The 22,539-nt window shown below is 41.1% G+C and overlaps 1 protein-coding gene across 1 annotated transcript in view; it reads right to left on the bottom strand.

Moving 5' to 3' along the window:
* grin2aa (glutamate receptor, ionotropic, N-methyl D-aspartate 2A, a) overlaps window positions 1-18,869 on the bottom strand; it is a 160,849-nt gene extending 141,980 nt beyond the window's left edge. Inside the window, exons 1-2 of the mRNA XM_061700021.1 lie at window positions 18,393-18,869; window positions 5,389-5,892 (exon numbers count right to left, since the gene is read on the bottom strand). Of these exons, the coding sequence (XP_061556005.1) occupies window positions 5,389-5,892; window positions 18,393-18,623 (735 nt within the window). The 5' untranslated portion in view covers window positions 18,624-18,869. The remainder of the gene's footprint in view (window positions 1-5,388; window positions 5,893-18,392) is intronic.
* Between the last annotated feature and the right edge of the window lie 3,670 nt (window positions 18,870-22,539).

Raw genomic sequence — 22,539 nt, 5'->3', positions numbered from 1 at the left:
ATGCAAGAGAACCCTAATGGTCATTATCGTAGGCGCAAACGCGCACAGACGATTACAGACACACTCAAACCTGCATTGGGCAAATATTGATGAGTATGTGGATACAAACTTAGCACACACACAGTCGTTTATCATCTGCAGTGTGTGTGTGTGTGTGTGTGTGTGTGTGTGTGTGTGTGTGTGTGCGTGTGTGTGCGTGCGTGTGTGTGCGTGTGTGAGCGTGTGTGAGGCAGCAACAGAAGCTCTGGTTTAGCATAGGGAAGATGTTCAAGGAACATGACAGTGGGAGTTGAGCCAAATGAAAACAAACGTCCCCAAAACAGTAATTAGACATAAATCATGACGCATTCAGTCTCCCGACAAGCATCAATGCGTATCTGTTTGCGTGTACATATGTGTAACTATACTGCCTGAGGGGAGACAGTGACAGAAATGGATAAATAATGATCTTTGATCACAATATAAACACACATGGACACACAAGCACAGACACACTTTAGTACAGTAGGCAGCAACACTGCCGCAAAAAACTTTTTTTTTTCAACCACAAGCTTCTCATCACTGTGACAGCCAGGTACGCACATGCATGTACGCATGGACAAATGAGATCTATTGCAACAGTCCATTATCCTTGTATGAAACACTATTAATAATATTGATAACATAACTACACTTATAACACATACAACATATTAATTTGCATTAACAATGGATGAGGGGATAATGTAAGTCAAAAGGTTTTCTGAGACTTCATAAGATATACTAAGACGTGTACATATTTTGTTTTGTGTTAGGGTTCAGCCACTAATATGTGTAAAGCAGCCATCGGAGGATTGCCTGTCAGATGGAAGTATTCTAGTGTTGCATTTGTGACCATAGAGAGAAGAAGGGAAGCATGTATATGGTGACATCCTACAATTTTGCTGCCAAGGAATAACCTCAACAATTTTGTTATTTTTGCTTCATTCCCCACCTTGCCACGCAATGCATTGAGACCATTATTGAATATGCGAGCCATCCACTTAAAGAGAGGAAAAAGGCAGCTGCAGCGACAAAAGATAGTTAAATGGCATAGATCACACCAGAGGTAGTTGTGAGTCACGGCACATGAAGTCTTATAAAATGCAGAATGAAGAGTGTTCGTGACTAGCGTGATGCACTTGCCATTACTGGCTTCGGAGTGAGTCGATAACTATTTAGTGTGGTAATTGCATGAAGCCCATGAACAAGTCGGGCTAGACATCTACCCACACAATTAAAGCGCTGAAAGAATGAGGGCGTGCAAAAATTAAAGCGTTGATGCAAGAAAGCAAGAAAAGAATAAACATGCATGCAGAGAGTACAAGAGCATAAAGAAATTAAATCAATATCAATGTGATAATTTTTTTTTATTTTTTTTTTTACACCCCCCCCCCAATCAATCAAGCTCAATGAATCAAAATACAGAAATAGACATTTTTCCCCATCCATCTTTACCGCATATCCTCACCAGGGTCGTGGGGTGCTGGAGCCTAGCCCAGCTGTCTTCGGCGGGAGGCGGGGTACACCCTGAACCGGTCGCCAGCCAATCGCAGGGCACACATAGAAACAAACAACCATTCACACTCACATTCACACCTATGGGCAATTTAGAGTCTTCAATCAATCTACCACGCATGTTTTTGGGATGTGGGAGGAAACCGGAGTGCCCGGAGATAACCCACGCAGTCACGGGGAGAACATGCAAACTCCACACAGGCCCCCGCCTGTTTGGGAATGAACCCCTGTCCTCAGAACTGTGAGGCAGACGCTCTAACCAGTCGTCCACCGTGCTGCCTTCTTAATCAATAATGTATTATTTTCATTACAGAAAAATTTTGCATTATTCAACAAAAAAGTTGCTAGATGTTTGGAAGAGACTAACACAAGGAGATGTTGCAACATTTATATAATTAACAAGCAAGAATGAACAAGGCGCAAAGTATAAGAAAAGAGCAGTTGAGGCGTAAATGGCATCTTGCTTTCTTTAAGAGGAATGCACTCAGATTGAATTCTCAAGAGCTTCCTGTGGTTTTGACTAGGAGTCATCAGTACCAAGAAATTTTGCCTCCATGTGATGGGAAGAGGAAGCACTCACACACATATGCATAAATAGAGTACATACATTGCACGCAAAGATAATAACACAAACGCAGGGAAATTTCACACGCACAGCATGAAGGCGTAATCACGAAGAGACAAACACACTGAGGGTCTTACAAGGTGTAATCATTGGAGGCGAGCGTCTCCTAATATTTCACATGAGGATTATGGAAAATCTGGATGGAACAAGGCGGGAAAAGACTCCACTACTTACACTTCAGAGGAAAAACGCATAAACCTTCACCCCCACCAACGACGCATAAAGTTTAAGGAGGCCAAGAGATGTATGTAAACCAGCAAAGGCAAGGATAAATCAGATCACACACTGGGAGGATTGCATGATGTTAGAGAAACAGCAACATGCAATAGGCTACACATTAATTTAACTGGACTACTTACCTATGGACTGTTCCACAAAAACAAATCTCTCTGTGATATTCGCAGTGGTAGTTAAAACACTGTAATTTAGGACTGAATTTGAATATGCAGTAGGGGAATGTGTAGGCAACGTTAAATTGCAATGTTATAGAGCCCTAGGGGAGCTTAAAAAAAACAAAAAAAAAACTACAGTTTCTGTTACCTTGTTAAAAGAGTTGTAAATTTTAATATTTAGATAACACATAACAGTAATGATGTACTTATTTTAAATAGAGTATTTTTATGTAGCGGATTTCACTTATTGCGGGGGTGGTCTGCAACGTGACCCCAACGATAGAAGACGGATTACTGTGTACTCGCTTTCCACTAATTACGGCAATTTTGGGACAGAACGACAATAGATTCTTGCAAGATAATTTTATACATTGGGTGTACCGTTAGGGATAAGGCATTTGACAAAATGTTCTTGATCGACTATAGGGAAAATGAATAATTGATTGAAAAATTGTTGTACTTCTTCAGACAACAAACTAGTTGAGACTGACTCAACAGCACATCTTTGTGTTTTGCAGATCAATAATGGATAATTATGTCAATCTCTATCCACCGTCCAGCTCTATTTTGACCATAAGTACTGGATTTGTTCATAAATGTAAATGACAATTAAAGATAGCCATGAGACTTCATCATGATTGTTAAATATTTGAAATGCTTACAAATTTAGGTTACATTACTAAAAGTCTCTGACGTCATTTTCCAAAACCAAGAAGCCGTCACACCACTTTTAACACTGTGTCTCAGGAGGTCACTGAAAAGTTGATGTCTCACATCTGATGAAATAATCAGAAACACAGATATGACTCACAGGGTTTTCACATGACTATACAGTGAACATAAATAGGAGTTTACCCTGGAGGCAAAAGGGTGTGTGTGTGTGTGTGTGTGTGTGTGTGTGTGTGTGTGCATATAATACACTGGATAAATGGAAGAGACTACATCACACTGCAAAGGCATTTGTATTTGAAGCTCGTCAATGGGCTATGAGTAACGAAACAGAATGCGTAGGGAAAATAAAAGCAGACAAAGGTGTGGGCTAAGCAAATAAAAGTGGATTATGCCTCTTCTGTCTGCACCTGCAGAGAAAACACTCCTTGTGTCAAGGAGCTGAATCGCTTCACTCAGAGGACATGAGTCTTCAGTGTGCCTGCAAGAATCTGTGTGTACTGTTGAAAGAGGCGCTGTGTATGGTGTGTGCCAATCAGAAAATTCTGTAATTCCCTTCCATTCAGCCTCGACTCTGGTCAAAGGGATTATCCTTCAGTCCTTCATTTCTCTGCTTTGTCTCACCACCTCATCTCCGAGTTCCGAGTCACACCTCCTCCTCCTACTCATCTTTAAAATGTGGCATGTTTAACACTGCAGAATCAATAAACCATTACCACAGTAACTTTAAGACATTTGTATATTTACTGTAAACAAAGGAGATCATTGACAAGAGCTTCTACAGGCCTGACAGCCCTAAATAATGCTTGTTTTATTGTGGGCCACAGGGACAGATTTTTGGGGGAAATCTGCTGAGGAAGTTGTTTCATGGCATGAAACAGGAGGGAGGATGTGATCAGTGATCTAGTGGCTGTACAGAGATTCACCATGCAAGACCTAACCCTCTGTTAAAACATGAAGATGAAAGAAATGAGAAAGTCATTCTTTAGCATGTCATCACCGCCATAACAAATACGTTATGCACAGTATACATGATGATGGGGCTCCTTGAATAGTTTATTTAAGGCTAACCTGACAACGTGATGTCCTGGAAGCCCATCTTCACGTTGTAGGTAAATTATACAGTTGAGAATTGTTGGAATTATTTTGAAGAGTGAATCCCAGGGCCTGATGTTTGCATCAGTGAATCTGCAGTTGAATCCATTTTTATTTCACTCCCACTCAACGGTCAGACTGACTGGCATGTGAGAGGCATTTTTATTCAGGAATATTTATTAAGACGTTCATATTTGTTGAGGTAATTCTGCCGAATGACTGGTGACTATAGTTATCCCAAAAGTATTTGATGGGGTTAGGGTCGCACTGAGGCAGATGCAGGGTTTATAATAAAATGATCAGATAATTGACTAGTTTATGTATCTAGAGGTGTGGGACAAAGAACTAACCATTTTCACATGGCATGACCATGGCTGATAGTTTAGTAAGCACCAACAAACACCTGAATTTGCAGCAGAGGCAGGTGTTTGTGTACCCTTGCATAACATTTTTACTAAGCCTCAATCATGTTTTCTCAACCTTTAACTCCTGCTTTTAAATGCCTGAATCTGTCTAAACCTCTGTGCATTCATTCAAATGACATTAAAAAAACATTTTCTCAACCGAAACCCATGTCTATTGAACCAGGGATTTTGTGTATCCTCCAAGCACTTTAAAAAATATATTTTCAGTTACTTACCTTTCCCGCTTACCCTCTGCCACATTGCCCTCTTTGTCTACATTCTCTGTGGTGCACATATACAAGCTGCACTGGTATTTGGAAGATGCAGGTGACAATGTTTCCCCCGAGAAAACAACTTGTAATATATACAATACTGTACTTTACTTTGATTCTGGCAGCAGTGCCAGCAGTTAAGTGTAAAAAAAAAAAAACTTACAAAAAAGTCTACTGGTGTAATGGATGTTGCAGAGGTGAAAAAACAAAACTTATAATAAGTCACTCCGAAGGAAAAAACAAACAAACAAAACCAAAATCACCGAATCAAGCCATTTACCCATTCAATCTGCCCTGTAGCAGCCCTTGAATGCATTCATCAATGTATCATTCATTAACAAGATTTCAACCACTCTTCCATGAATTATATATAAAGTTCTAGCATTCATCCGTACCTTATCCGCCATGATCATGGACGAGCCTCCATGAATGCCCAAGATGGGTATGAGCGTCTGCGAGGAAATAAAATCCAATATTTGGGCGATGGCCTCCTGGTCCGTGCCATCCCCAAACACCACACCATGGATCTTTGTCCCGGACATCAGGTCGCACATGTGGGTGATGATGCTTTTCGGGTCAGTCTCGTTAACAAGCAGACTGACCACATTGACATCAATAGGCTCCTCCTTGCTCCACAGTGCCCGAATGTCTCGGTCGGAAATGTAACGCGTGCGGCCCAGGATCACCGCAATATTTAGGACTGGCACTTTTTCAGAGGCACCTCCACTTCGCTGCTTTTGAGCCGCCGCTGGGTCGGTGATGTAGGTCACCACCACCAGTAGAGCTAAGGAAAGCAGCACAGCATGACTGCCACTGCCACTGCCCCAACCACTGCTCCTTCTACTCCCCGTCTTGCTTCTGATGCTGCTAAGGGACATATTTCCAAACCACTTCAGCCCCTGCATGAGAGAGAAGACGCTTTGTCAGAGTACAATTCATTTATTAATGGTGTGAGACAAATATGAGTGGGAGATGCCCGGATGTTGCAGACGGTTGAGAGACTTGCATGATGACTAACAAGTGTAAATTTTCCAGTCACGACTACTCAGATCTGATGATTCAAACGAAGGCTTTGAGCAATAAACACAGTATAGATCTTACAGGTGTAATAACTGCAGTTTACACGATTGTTTTAACTACAGTACCGGTGAGGTCTTCAACACCACGTTAGTAATTCAGAAAGAATTGGAATCTAAAACTTTTTTTTTTTTTAGAACCAGTTCCCCGTACTTCAATTCCTAGGGATCGTTTGTTTGCTTGCCTGACAGTTCTGCATATCGATTCCTCTTATGTCGCAAATCCGTTTTTCAACATGGCATCAAGGCAGAAGCACTATAAACTTTGGCTAGAGTTCACACGAAAAGATTAAGCTACCGGCACTACTTGCAAAGCTTTAAAAAAAAAAAAATTGAAATAAATAAATAAATCAGCACTTTGACAGTGGCTTGGCGGTGGTGATGTCCCTCAAAGCATCTTGTTCTCAGGCTTGATTGGGCACGTCACGGCAAGAATGACGGAAGAGTGAGTAGGAAAAACATGGTAGTGATATACTGTAACTCAAGAGAAAGTAAAGAATTTAAAATATTTTGTCACACTTTTTGTTGCAATTCAATGAACATTGTGCTTTCTGGTGTGCGTGCCTTGGCCACCTGTGGGTAATATAAAAGAGACCTACAGTACATAGACTCCCCATTCCACAGTAAGCCACACTAATATTAGTCATTCTTCACAGAGGATAAATGTGTTTCTCCACTGTTTGTGTTCGAATATCCGTTGCTTGAAGGGTTAGATGCTAGATGGGATAGATGCTATTCATTATTCACAACTCAGGTCACTTGAATCTCAAAACACTGCTGTATTTAATTTCCTCTGGACCAATAAGAGTGTAACTGGAACATTTCCAAAGGCATTATGATATCTTGTAGGGTATGTAAAAACTGCAGTAATCTTTTTGGTCTCTCTCTAGGATGTATTACAGATTATGAGTGCTGACTGTATATGCTGAATATATGCGGAATCTTTTGTCCAATGTTAACGATAAAAAAAATTGTATGCAAACAAACCCATTTGTATTATTTTATTCTCTCACCCAATGAGAATTAAAAAGTGTTTCAATAGGGATCTGATAGATAAGCAGTATCGATAATGAAATCGGAATTGCTAAATCAATTCCCAGCCTATAAATGTGGGGCGCTGTGATAACCTCACAACTTTGAACGCATCAGCAAGAATGAAAGAGTTAAAAACAACAACGACTGAGAAGAACGAGGGTCTCCTGTATTTACAGTAATCTCCCACATATTCTCGGTTCACTATTCATGAATTGACCTTTTCTCCATTTTTTTCTGGGGAACCTATTCCCAGCTATTCGCTAAACAAACTCACATTTCACACTTTTTCTGCTCTTTTTGAAACACCTAAAGATGCCACAAGATGCCACCAAAGCCATGTCTAAATAGGAAAGTAGTAATTGGTGTAAAGCGTCTGTTTCAGTGATACTGTATGTACATCTCCACTGAGAGACAATGTTTGTATGTCAGGGAGAGGTAAGTTTTGCCTGGGTTGTTAGTGGAAGCTATGGAGTCTTCAACACGTGCATCTGCAAGCACACATCTGGTACATATTTTCAGAATTAAATCATCTGTAATTTAAGGGAAATGAAAAAAGCAAAGTCAAACACTCTTTGGGATCATAGTTTTTTGTTATATGTATGGTTTAAACTATTAATATTGCAATTATAATCATTGTGGGGGCATCATTTACTCATTGTTTTTTACTAATCAGGGCTTGGTCTCTAGCCACCGCAAATAGCGGGAGATGGACTTCTTGCCATGTCACAGTTGACAATGGTAACGAGACATCGTCGAAAGGAGACTTACAGTATTTGAGTTATTTTAGTCATTTCTAGCCATGCATTCGCCACCTCCTCCTGGATCATCAATATTACAATGGTGTGGTGATTAGGAATCTGCTTGAACCATGAGCTAGCAGCAGTGGATTGGATCACACATAGGTATAGTATCAGCTTGGCAAACTTACACTTAGAGCTGACCAATTTACATGCCTGTGGTGAATCAACGACAACAACGGTGTATCTGTTTACACTAAATAACTAGCAAGAAGCAAATAGCAAGAAGAGTCTTTACTCTCAATTCGGAACTGCCCCTTTGCACAGGCCCTTGGTGAATGCCTTCATCTATTGTGGGTCACCACAACGTCCTTGTACCTGGGTTTGTACCTGGGTTTGCCATTGGAAAGGGGTCAATAGCACAGTAAAGCTGTGTTGAGTTGAGTAGTTACTGGAAAAGAGGCTTCACTTTAGAAATATTTAGAAAATAAAAGACAATAACTAAATAACTAGAAATTCAGACAACCAACATTGTATCCCATTGGGCATCCTCCAAGTGTTTATGATGAACTATATACAGAGGCGGCCGACTGGTTAGAGCGTCAGCCTCACAGTTTTGAGGACCCGGGTTCAATCCCTGGCCCCGCCTGTGTGGAGTTTGCATGTTCTCCCCGTGCCTGCGTGGGTTTTCTCCGGGCACTCCGGTTTCCTCCCACATCCCAAAAAAAAAAAACATGCATTAATTGGAGATTCTAAATTGCCCGTAGGCATGACTGTGAGTGCGAATGGTTGTTTGTTTCTATGTGCCCTGCGATTGGCTGGCAACCAGTTCAGGGTGTACCCCGCCTCCTGCCCGATGACGGCTGGGATAGGCTCCAGCACGCCCGCGACCCTAGTGAGGAGAAGCGGCTCAGAAAATGGATGGATGGATGGATGGATATACAATAGAATAGAATAAAATGGATTCGCTTTTTTTTTTTTTTTTTTTTTTTTTCAAACGTAAATCAAACCATTTAATGATCTGGTATATATGAGAAAAAAACAATTTTCATAATTGAATGAATGGACACCATTTGCAGCACGTGGAGATCTCAAGTACTGTTACTAACACACAGTTTAAATGTTTTCATGAGGTTTTTCTACAATTAAAGCTTCCCTACTAATTAATTTTCCAACCAAATGATATTAAACGCTCATGAAAAAGGGTTCCGTTATGCGGGGGTACAGATGGTTGTGTGTGGGGTGGGCTTCCCCGAGAAGTATGATAATGTGATGAGACAGTGCATGAATCAGTGAGACAAAGCCAGGTAAGACATCAGCTACTCTGCACCAATCGGGGCAGAAAAGTACATCGACATCATTGTCTCACATGCTCTACAATTTACACCCTCATCTCCCTTGAGAGACTCGCTGGACACCCAATGATCAGAGAGCATGAAAGATTGAGTGAGTGAGTGAGCGAGTGAGTGGTCAGAAGGACATGAAACATATGACGAGATGATGTGTTGTGCTCTGCTGACAATTTATGGATGCAGTGACAGATGACGGGCCGACATGTTTTGATGTCATTGCAGAGCCAGTTTGGATTAGAAATTGGTAATATTTTATCACATCTGAGCAGATTAAAGATGGGATCAAAATAAACATATTTGCATTGCATTGATGTTTTTGTGGAGATGGAAAAAGAAAGTTAGCCATTCCAGACAGTTTACATCGTCTGTCCTCAATGGATTTAAAGCTACTGGTAATTTAAGAAAATTAGCATGCCAGTGTTTTAAATAAAATTTATGGATCAAGGAGAAAAAAAAAAATCACATTTCAGTATATCTAGGTCTACATTATGTGCAATTAATTTTGGTTGTTTTGCATCACATATAGGCTATTTTACTTTAGCAAAGGACCGTCATACTTCTGCTTTTGTTGCTCTGTTGTGAGCTGAATAATGTAAGCAGGCTTTACGTGTCATCGTGTGTTTCCGAAAACAAGCAGAAGAACCCTTGTCCCCCGTGCCTAGCTGGGCATTCAATACAGTTAGAGCAGACCTGATGACGAATCATCTAAATATAGGTCCATTCACAAGAGCAGCAATGCCTCATGGATTCCTAACGTTGAGCCCCCTTTACCTAAAAGTCGTGGAAGCTCATCAATTAATCAGATTGAACACCTGAGGAGAATAATTTTGTTTTCATCTATGCCCGTAATCTAGCTCTAATGATGCTGTGATTATTTTCAGGACCACCATAAGCCCAGTGACAGGTGAATCAATCATTGCCATAATTACTTTCTCCATGCAGTGAAAGCAGTGGTGAAAGCAGTGGTGCTTATCCTGGGTGCAAACTTTAACAAGAAGTATATGACTCTACAGATATGTACGGTGGGTACGGAAAGTATTCAGACCCCCTTAAATTATTCCACTTTTTTATATTGCAGCCATTTGCAAAAAACATTTAAGTTATTTTTTTCCTCATTAAATGTACACACAGCACCCTATATTGACAGACAAAAAACAGAATTGTTGAAATATTTGCTGATTTATTAAAAAAGAAAAACTGAAATATCACACAGCCATAAGTATTCAGACCCTTTTCTCAGTATTTAGTAGAAGCACCCTTTTGAGCTAATACAGCCATGAGTCTTTTTGGGAATGATGTAACAAGTTTTTCACACCTGGATTTGGGGATCATCTGCCATTCCTCCTTGCAGATCCTCTTCAGTTCTGTCAGGTTGGATGGTGAACGTTGATGGGCAGCCATTTTCAGGTCTTTCCAGAGGTGCTCATTTGGGGTTAAGTCAGGGCTCTGGCTGGGCCATTCAAAAACAGTCACTGAGTTGTTCTGAAGCCACTCCTTCTGTATTTTAGCTGAGTGCTTAGGGTCAGTGTCTTTTTTGAAGGTGAACCTTCGGCCCAGTCTGAGGTCCTGACTACTCTGGAGAATGTTTTCGTCCAGGATATCCCTGTACTTGGCCGCATTCATCTTTTCTTCGATTGGAACCAGTCTCCCTGTCCCTGCAGCTGAAAAACACACCTACCGCATGATGCTTTCACCACCATGCTTCCCTGTTGGGACTGTATTGGACAGGTGAAGAGCAGTGCCTGCTTTTCTTCACACATGCCAACATGGAATTAAGGCCAACAATTTCTATCTTGGTCTCATCAGACCAGAAAATCTTATTTCTCACCATCTTGGAGTCCTTCAGGTGTTTTTTAGCAAATTCCATGCGGGCTTTCATGTGTCTTGCACTGAGGAGAGGCTTCTGTCGGGCCACTCTGCCATAAAGCCACGAGTGGTGGAGGGCTGCAGTGATGGTTGACTTTCTAGAACCTTCTCCCATCTCCCGACTGCATCTCTGGAGCTCAGCCACAGTGATCTTTGGGCTCTTCTCCCCCGATTGCTCAGTTTGGCCGGACGGCCAGCTCTAGGAAGGGTTCTGATCATCCCAAACGTCTTCCATTTCAGGATTATGGAGGCCACTGTGCTCTTAGGAACTTTAAGTGCAGCAGAAATCATTTTTTTAACCAGATCTGTGCCTTGCCACAATTCTGTCTCTGAGCTATTTAGGCAGGTCCTTTGACCTCATGATTCTAATTTGCTCTGATGTGCACTGTGAGCTGTAAGCTCTTATATAGACAGGGGTGTGGCTTTCCTAATCAAGTCCAATCAGTATAATCAAACACAGCTGGACTCCAATGGCGGTGTAGAATCATTTTAAGGATGATCAGAAGAAATGGACAGCACCCGAGTTAAATATGAGTGTCACAGCAAACGGTCTGAATACTTACGGCTGTGTGATATTTCAGTTTTTCTTTTTTAATAAATCAGCAAAAATGTCAACTAAGTTTTTTTCTTTCAAAATGGGGGTCTGTGTGTACATTAATGAGGAAAAAAAATAACTTAAATGATTTTAACAAATGGCTGCAATATAACAAAGAGTGAAAATTTTAAGGGGGACTGAAAACTTTCCGTACCCGATGCATTATTACTTACGTTATCTATTTGGGGTTCTCAGAGGTACTTGTGTCACATGACAAGTTTCACCAACTGAATGGAACTACTAGTAATATTTGACTCCATTGCAACAATCAGACGGAGCCAGGCATTCACATGATCGCACACTGTGTCTGCAGCACCATACGGATGCAGTTTTAAAAGGGACTTATTGATGTGAAACATGGCAGAAATTATATTTACCTTACAGATACACTACAAACACAGACACGAACCGAGTGAGGACAAGAACTATAGAAAATGGATGGATGGACTAGGAAAAAGAACAGCTTTGTCATGCACTGTCATTTGTTTCTGCCAACAAATGTCAGTATTTCAACCTACAATAACTCCACTTGGAACTTGAGAAACATAAAAGAGGCCCGACCCAATCCGTTGGAGCTCTCATTTCCTCGCTGTAGAAAGGCTTGCGCGCATTCTAAAGGAGCAGGCAGAAAAGCGATCTGCAATGTATGCACAGCACTGAAGATATAACGAAAAGATGTAAACTGGCAGAAATCATATTGTTTTGAAAAATGAAAGTGACGTCAACATAACTGATAAATGTGGGTGAATGCACCTGTCGAAGTTCAGTATCATCACCGTATGTGTCATGATGATAATTCATAATCTTTGCTTGATCAATGCGCTGGGTCTCATGTTCTCAAATTAATTTAAGATAATTTATTGTGGATGAATTTTACTATAAATAAAGTGTTGACCTCCCCCTACCCCTTCATGCTCATCTATTTGTTTTCCGCCCCCCTATCCCTGACAGTTGTAACATTCCCCGTCACCAGAGGTGGGTAGTAACGCGTTACATTTACTCTGTTACATTTACTCAAGTAACATTTTCCATAAACTGTACTTGTCAGAGTACTTTAAATGTGCCATACTTTTTACTTTTACTTGAGTATTTATGTGAAGAAGGATCAATACATTTACTCCGTTAAAATGATCGACATGCCGTTCACTACTTATTTATTCTTGCATGTGCGCGTCTATTTTTAGACTTTATCTACGACTTCCACACAGGGTGCCCGTTGCGCCAATCAAACGGGATTATTAATGTAATTTGACTCCAATTCAATCAATCAGACGACACAAGGTAGTCACATGACCGTGCACGTAGCCTTCGCGAGTCAATCAAAATGACGAATTTTTCACCCATCAGACACAAGGCAGTTACATGACCATGCATGTAGCCTTCACAAGTCAATCAAAATGACTAATTTTGGGGAGGGAAAAAAACAGCCGCCCAAGTGTGTTTATTTTACAGACTCCAAAAAAAACAACAGCTTTATCATGCAGCTCTTAAATTGTGACTGCCCAAACTTGGATATTTTAGCCCACTTCTAACTTGAGAAAACACCTTGCAGTAAGTTGCAGACGTTTCTATTGTTGTTTTGGCAGTGTATATGGAAACATTGGCCCTATCCCTATGGTGTCGCACACACAATCAATAAGTCTGTACAGCAAACAGCTTCTTCATCAAGTCATTAACATGAATAAAGCAAATGTTTCTGTAGGGCCCAATGTATGTGTTGTTGGTTTTTGGGCAGTTTCAAATTGAAATGGTGGCAGGTGTGTGTCAACTCCCATATATATATTTTTTTTTAATTTTTGATGCTGATGCTCTGATTTAAAAAAAAAAAAAAAAAAAAAAAAAAAAAAAGCAGGTTACTCACAAGTTACTCTTGTTTTTTCTTTGAGTACTTTCTTACTCTTACTATCTTACTAGTAAATATTCAGATGACTGCTTTTTATTTTTACTGGAGTCATATTATTCTAAAGTAACAGTACTCTGACTTGAGTAAAATATTTGTTGACTCTACCCACACTAATTAGTAAAAGTCCATCTTTTAAAAGTGGGTTCCTATTTTCTCTTGTCCCAGCCATGTCAGATTTTAATTTTTTTGTATCTTTTCAATATGCTAGAGTAGACAGTAGCATACACATGTATTGGTTTATTTAGCTTCTGACTATGTCTTTGTTATTTCTGATTTCTTATTTGCGTAAAAAAAAAAAGGAGTAAAATGCTGCACTTTAAACTGGCAATAAGGAGAACAGTCTGTAATGCTAGGATGCTGAGGTGGGCGAAACACTTCACAATGAAGAATAGGCTATTGATCGATTAAAATATGCGTGGATCAAATTCCAATCCAGAGTGTCAGCATTTGGCTCAAGTAAATTCTGCGGCATCACATCGGGACTTCAGAAATGTTTAGGGAGGAAAAATGAACAGAGAAATGGGGGGAAAAAGGCTGAGTAAAAGTAAAAATGGGCTGAATACATTAGACACACGCTCACATGCAAGGGACAAGGAAGAAGGCCACAGAGCGAGCATGCAAGCATCCCCAGCCAAGTGGGATTGAAGCAGTATGGCGTCACACAAAGGCTACCCCACTTTTGGCACCACAACAGTGAACAATATTTGGCAGGCACAGCCGTAATCATGGATACCAGTCACGCACAAACACAATACACACACTCTCCTGCTACCAAAAAAAAAATACACATTATGATTACCCTGCTCTTGTTTATATTATACATAACTACATAGTGTATAAAATATAATACACGAACCCCTACAGAGTCTAGCAGTCTCCTCCTATATAGGCTGCCATTACTACTATATGGCTACCTCCACAAAGCCTCTTTTCTGGCTCACACATAACCATCTTAGATTAACATCAATAATTCATCTTGCATTATCTTTACATGATGATTAATACGACTGCATTTACCACTGCAGTCATGATAGTTCTCTCTTGTATCTTTCTAACCACCATTAAATTTCCATTAATATACTGTATACATCTAAGCGTATGATTTATTTACAAAGTCTGGGCCAGAAAGGTTGATACAGATGATGCTTAGTGGATGTTTTTTCTGTCCCAGGACACAAGATATAGGTGTGTGCATTTATGAAGATATGTTGTAGGTTGCAGAAGATTGCCTTTAATGTTTTTTTTTTTCTTCTGACAAATCCTTTCCATTTATTTGCGTGTCCCTGAGTCCACTCAGTGTTTTTCTTCCAACCATCTACTCCCATGTTTTTATCTTACTAAAACCAGTGCAATATACTCTTTTGGTGCTAGATGATGAGTAGCGTACATCAAATTGTTTGGGGCATTTTAAACCTGGTGTGATTGTCTTACTACTCTGAATATACATTATGCCTACTATAATGTAACTGAAGATTAAAGATATACTATCAATACAAAGACTGTTGTTCAATTTTCTTTTAATATAAATTTTTTAGTGTGTTGCAACTGACAAAACCCTCTTTTCCTCTTAGGAATTGCTTTATTTTCCAACTACATTGCTTTCGTATATACTGTCTGTACAGTTTATCCATCACGACACAATTCGTAAACAATTTTGTTGTATCATTTTCATCAATTATTCCCTACTAATACATACGAGGACAGAGGTAACGCCAATTTCACACCCTTTGTCCTTTCCTGGATGGGACTCAAAAGGCTCCCAGGTCAGATCAGCTGTAATTTGTCCATCTTTCTCTGGGTCAGGTCCAGCTGGATTTGCCTGGAACACTTCCAACGAGAGGGGCCCGAGGGCTTCACCTGAATCAGATGCCTTCTCCACCTCAGCCGACACATTTTAACATGACGGGGCAGCATCTGCATTCCAACCAAGCTCGTATTAGCTTCATTTCAGACTCTGCTCTACGGTATAGTCACGTCCAATCTAACCTTGCATTTGAACACAACTGTTAAGGTCCTTGAGAAACATTTTATTTTTTTGTAACAGAGAAACAGCTTTTGATTTAGAGGTTTGGACACTCATACCAGCTGCTAGCGGTAAATCAGCAGATCGCCTGTTACACTTCACTGATGAGGCAAGAAAAGCCGTTCACATCAATACAAAATTATCCGAGCTATGCCTTGAGGTCCTATCCATCCATCTCTGGCATGGTGCAACCTTTCTACCGTAGAGGCAAAGCAGAATTGCAAATATGGTAGTAAATAAGACATACATCAAATGCCTTAAATGCATAGACTCCATAACATTATCACACACTTTCCTTCCAAAGGGTCCAATACTTGTATTCCAGAAAGACAAACTCCACTGACACTTCAAAGATTAATCCTGACTCAGTTTGATAACCTGCTGGGACCTCTTATCAAGCTGCGATAAGATTCCCCTGTGAGGTTGAACAATGTGATTTCCACGTAGTTGGAGCACGACATCTGGCCCAGTTGGTATAAAGCCAGATTCCAAGACTAATGAGGCTAATTCACAATTCCTAATGAGCTATAGCTATAGTATGATTGGAGGCGTAACTCCAATGTCCGTTCACCGTATCTGGATAAGCTCAACCACACAAGAAATGCACATTTAGTTCATCACACATCAGCAACTCCATCACCTGGTTTGCTTGACTTGAAACTCACGTTTAACACCAGCTATATATTTATTATATACAGTAAATAGGGGAATCAACACTGACCCTGAAATCCATCCACAGAAAACCACCATTGTAATATAATATAATATAATCCATCCATCCATCCATCCATTTTCTGAGCCGCTTCTCCTCACTAGGGTCGCGGGCGTGCTGGAGCCTATCCCAGCTGTCATTGGGCAGGAGGCGGGGTACACCCTGAACTGGTTGCCAGCCAATCGCAGGGCACATACAAACAAACAACCATTCGCTCTAGCCAGCCGTCCACCGTGCCACTAATATAATATAATATAATATAATATAATATGGCGGCACGGTGGACGACTGGCTAGAGCGTCAGCCTCACAGTTCTGAGGAGTGGGGTTCAATCCCCGGCCCCACCTGTGTGGAGTTTGCATGTTCTCCCCGTGCCTGCGTGGGTTTTCTCCGGGCACTCCGGTTTCCTCCCACATCCCAAAAACATGCATTAATTGAAGACTCTAAATTGCCCGTAGGTGTGAATGTGAATGCGAATGGTTGTTTGTTTGTATGTGCCCTGCGATTGGCTGGCAACCAGTTCAGGGTGTACTCCGCCTCCTGCCTGAAGATAGCTGGGATAGGCTTGAGCACTCCCGCGACCCCTGTGAGGATAAGCGGCTCAGAAAATGGATGGATGGATAATATAATAGAACCTTTGGTCAGTGGGAGGTGGACAGAGGAAGACACACAAAAGCACACGGAGAACATGCAAATTCTACACAGAAATGTCTATTTACTGTATATAATAAATACAAATAATGTGTTATGATACTACTTAAGATCACACTATACAATATTAGAAAACACATGCCTCTTGGCACTGCACCAAGTCTCCTCATTCATACACATACACACACACACACACACATATATATATATATGTATATATATATATATATATATATATATAAAACACAGTAACTACATCATCCTTTTTATAGCCTAGGAGTCACTATATTGACGTAACTGGTAGTTATCTTTTGAATTATTTGCCATTTCTATTTTATAGATTAAGGTTTTATGACATTCCATCACATAAAACCATCTCCAATCCACTTCTTTTTCTCAGGTAAGCAGCAAAGCCAGAAGGCAAACAGATTTGGCGTCAGCCTCAATCTACATGGGGGGGGGGGGTGGGTTAATACTTTATTTCCTTTTTCTGTCAAAGAAATATGGATTGGCCCTCCATGGGCTGCAGCTGACGCCTTTACAGAGAGGGAGGAGGAGAGAACTGCGCTTCAACAACGTGACTAGAGCCCGAGAACAGGCGAGGAGAAGAGGGAGGTTCAATTTGGTCCAATGAAGCCAACGCAATACAAGAGTGACCCCTTCTGGTTGGTAGAGGAACAGCCTCATGCACCCGCGGCAAATTAAGACTCCAAGTGTAATCTTTCAAGCCCCATTCACGATTACATCACGTTCCAACTAAGGCGAAAATAATAATTCAAAACGTATACTTATAGAAAAGAAACGAAGAAAAGAAAAAAAAGACAATACTAACAATGTGGTTCTTTGAATGGGACGTGCACAAACTAAAAGTTGTCCCAGTAAGGTGTAATCAACTAATTTAGGTGGAAAAATGGAGAAACATATCTTGCCCTTATGTTACCTCATTTGTTCTTTTATATTTATTTGAGTACAATATGTTTCAACGAGTTGGGCGCCTGACATGCCACAAATGAATGAGGATGAACTTGCTCAAATATCCGCGAGATCCGTGCTTCTGATTTCACATTTTCAGTCGGGTAAAGGGTGCGAATGATTTTTAGGAGACGGTATGGTCCAGGTATAAGGGGAACGTTGTTACATTGATGCGCCTCGAAGTAGCCTACATGCGCTCTTCTCACTGCGCAACTGGATGAAATATGAACGAATTAGCTAGTATACCAGTGCCATGCAGAGATTGTTGCTTTATATATTCCATTTGCACCATTGTTTTCCTTTCGGTATTATTTCAATTTAACGTATGTGTGGCGTGGTGTGGGTGCAGCACTTTGGCTCGGGGACGCCTGTGGAGAACCCGCAGAGCGCATCAGCAACGGGGGTGGGGGGATGGGGGGGCGACAAGGTGTTGGATCCCCACCATGCAACATTCAGAGAAAAATGGCAACTACTTACAACATCTCCCTTACACAGAGCTCCAAAATAGTAGCGTGAGATGACATTGCAGCAGTCTTCTCTTTCTTCTGAGAAAGCGTGCAGCCTCGGATGGTGCTCACTCTCAAACACTGCACAGCAGCACCCAATGTCTGGAGAGCAATAATTTCCACCGTATCGCCCAAAATTGAAAAGAACTGAGTGAAATTCCACGGTGTTGTCACTTTGGGACGGCGCTGCTGCAAAGAACATCAATGTTGTAGTAATCCAATCTTCGTTGTGCGCGCGCCTGCGGCTGATTCTCCACTGCAATCTCTGCTGGCCCCGCGCATAGTGGGGGCTCAAGCAGCCTCTATGAGATCACAGCTCTCGGTATCCCCGTCATTGCCGTCCCGGGGCTGAGGAGAAGGAAGAGAGGCAGGCTGGACGCGGACATTCGCGGACCAGCATTGAGCTCCAGCAGCCTGCAGAGCGTGCATGCATGGGACCCGCTTTCTCTCTCGCTCCCTCCCTTCCTCTCTCTCTCTCTTTCTCTCTCTCCATCGTCGTGCACGTTTGTGTTTATGTGATGTGTGCACTGAATGTGCTCTGGCGCGTGTGTCTGTTCCTCCATGCGCCCTCACTGCAGATACGGAGGCAGCAGGACTGATGGACGGACTCTTTGGTGGTTCTCTCCTCTCTTCTTCTAAAGCTCCTCCAGGACGAGGAGAGTTGGGTTAAATCTGCACACAACCACACTCAGCAGCCTTCCTTTCAATGAAGGAAAACGACGCCGTCTTTCAGGATTTTTTTATAGTCAATTCAGCTGGAAAGTGGAGCACATGGAGCAGAGCTGATAAATGGTGCCAAGAAGCAACGGTGCATAGAAAAAGGATCAGTCCTGATGAAAGTCAACTACTCCATCTTGAGTCATGAGCAACGGGCATGGAAGGGCTTTAGAAATGAACCACAAAAGGTGTAATTTAATAGAGTTGGGAAGGGGAACACCTGCAAGATGTTAACATTATGTTGGCATTTGAAGTCTTTTTTGGTGCAAAATCCCTCAAGATTTAATCCACCTCAGATCATTAATTATTGTTGCAGTGTTTGCTCAGCCATGGAAACCAATGCCAGTGAGATACATATAGTGCTTAAACAACTCCATAACAGACCACGGCCACCATTTGTCTCAGAGACCATGCAGGCATGCCATTTTCAGTGAGCTCTGTGTTTTACCATGCAGGAATGATGAATTTCAAACTGATTACGTCTTTTTTTTTTTAACCTAATCTTGAGGCGTCAGAATTTAATAAAGCATACGATTGCCTAAATTGACTAATTAGAGGTGTGGCCCAGTACCTATTTGGTTAAAACTTTAGTAAGACACACACGCACACACCAAAATAATGTACAAAGCAAAGTTGTAATAAAAATGTACCACTGGGAGATTAAAAGAGCCACACAGTTCCCGGGAGCTCATTTCAGAGGATCACAAACCACATTATACCATGTCACTGCAAAAATAGTATTACCCTATAGCCTCGCCATCCAAATCAGATCACAGCTGACATGCCATATAGGTCATCCATCCATCCATCCATTTTCTGAATGTAAACCCTGAACTGGTTCCCAGCCAATTGCAGAGCACACATAAACAAACAACCATTCGCACTTACATTCACACCTAGGGGCAATTTACAGCCGTCAATTAACCTACCATGCATGTTTTTGGAATTTGGGAGGAAACAGGAATGCCCAGAGAAAACCCACGCAGGCACAGGGTGAATATGAAAACTCCACACAGGCGGGGCCGAGGATTTAACACAGGTTTTCAGAACTGTGAGGCTGACGCTCTAACCAGTCGTCCACCGTGCCACCATATAGGTCATATCATCTTAATACAAGTGGTCCACCGCAGACAGTGAGACACAAATGGACTGTTAAAATGGCCTCTAAAATACTGCATAAGCGATGTGTTCAGAGATTCAGCTGCTAAATACACCACCACAAGTGCAAAAAGAGCACACTTAGTGACAAATCAAAAGTGTAATTATAGTTATATAATAAGTAACACTGAGTTGGATTCATTTCTGGGCAGTCACTTTTTCCTTTATTGTATTCCCCCTTCATTTATGATATTTTAGTCTGAGATGTATTGTTGAAGAAAATCGACACCGACTTTCCCCCCCCTCTCATTTACGATGCTTCACCTATACAATCACGAGCAACTACTGCCGTTTTCACCTCTAACATCACCTCTGCAAAGAATGCATCCTGGAGGAGATACGTAGAGGGATGAGAGCAGGCACTAAAGTCAAGTATAACAAAATGAGAGAGCGGACTGAATGGGACAGCAGATTTGAACCGTTTCTCTCCACTGGCCATTATGGCCAATGTGAGGTTACTCGCCAATGGACAAACTTATGGCTTTTAGAAAACCGCAGTTATTTGTGCACATTCAACCATTGCGAGTGATGTCATGGACGCTGTGATTGTGAGAATGCAATTCCAGCATGCCCTCAAACAGGTCAGTGCAGAGTTTAGTCATGTTCCTCGCTCTCATCGACTTCATACAACAACTGCGAAACGAGAGGGACTAACTGACCACAACTTCGTAAACCTTGAGACCACCAACAGACTGGTAGAACAGCAGGTGGCCCTTCTGAGGACTGTGATTCTTTGGTCTAAAGCCACAGAGGACATGCTTGTAAGATTGTCTTGATTTCATCAACCGGTTTGTTTAAAAGATTATATTTTGATATTTTTATTAAAAAAGGAATATTTGATGTCGTTATTATTGGTGTTTGTTATTATATTGTTTTATTCTGTGTATGTAGAGCACATATTATGGCAGCTGTGGTTCATTTTTAAAGTGCTCTATGAATAAAGTTGAGTATTTATAAAAAGCAAAGGCTAATTTGTATGAATCAGGAACACCCCACTCAAAACAGCTTAATTTCAGCGAGGCTAAAAAAGGGGGGTGGGGAGTTTTATAATTCTGGGTCCTTGTATTTTTATGAAAGAATGTCACAGGCATATTATTTCGACACCTGGTAACCATTTTACCTCTGGGTAATTTCATGCGTGAACAAAATTAATTATTAGTTAAAATGTATTGTGTCATGTGGATTTAAAAATGAAACCTTCAATTTTATAATTGTTTAATACCATGACCAAGTAATCCAAGTCATCTACGATGTGAGTGTGTGCGTGGAATTGGTGGACATTTTGTTTTATGTTCCTGTGAACCTCAATGATCAAGCTTCAATAAAGACATAAGTATGTTGTCCAATGGCTATCAAAAATACTTTATATACTGGACTCTTTCCAGATCTGACTGGTGCACACTGTAAATATGTGTATGTGTAGAGATGTATGGTTCACAGGCTGGAGAAAACTAAAAAAAACAAAAGAGATACAATGCAACAATCAGAGCAGAGTACATCACAGGAGCTGGAAATGCAAGAGAACAGGATGTGAGGGAACAAGATGAAGGTTGCCTTTGTCAAAATAAAATTTTAAAAAAGCAAGATACTGCGGGTTGCATAAATACGGTATGGAAATCTATCCATCATTGCATTCACCCATTCATTTTCTATAGCTCTTGTCATCATTAGGGCGGCGGGTAAGTTGGAGCCTATCCCAGCTGTCCTTGGGCAAGAGGGTATACACACTGGAATGGATGCCAGCCAATCATTGGCACTTATTGACAACCAACCTTTCACACTCACATACAGTACACACTGAGCCAATCCAGAACCTGTGAGTGTGAGGCAGATGTGCGAACCGCTATTCCCGGAATGCAATTGTGCAACAAAAGGCTAAAGATGTATTTTCCTCACAGAACTTCGAAACTGAAACGCTCAGTTACAAAGAGGTGGCATCTGAAGCATATTGGTAGTTGTTTTCTGATATCTTCAAGCTCTTTGATATTCAAGACCATGTAAAGTGAATTCAGAGATTTATTTCCAACTACATTAACCATATTTGAGGAAAATTGCTGAAAACGTGAAAAGACTGAGAACTATATAGTACTCAAATGTGGAGCTGGATGTCCTTAAACTGCTCTTCACTATTTCAGTGTTCCTGATTTTTTTAGTCTGGCTAAAAGCGTGTCGCATGATGCATTTTGGAATCCAGTATATAAGAACTTGAGCACCTTTGCTGGCATCAGCGGTTGTCCAGCGCA

This window comes from Phycodurus eques, chromosome 16 (assembly GCF_024500275.1).
Source record: "Phycodurus eques isolate BA_2022a chromosome 16, UOR_Pequ_1.1, whole genome shotgun sequence".
Lineage (NCBI taxonomy): Eukaryota > Metazoa > Chordata > Actinopteri > Syngnathiformes > Syngnathidae > Phycodurus > Phycodurus eques.
Note: the sequence above shows the minus strand (reverse complement) of the source record. Positions and strands in the feature narration are given on the sequence as shown.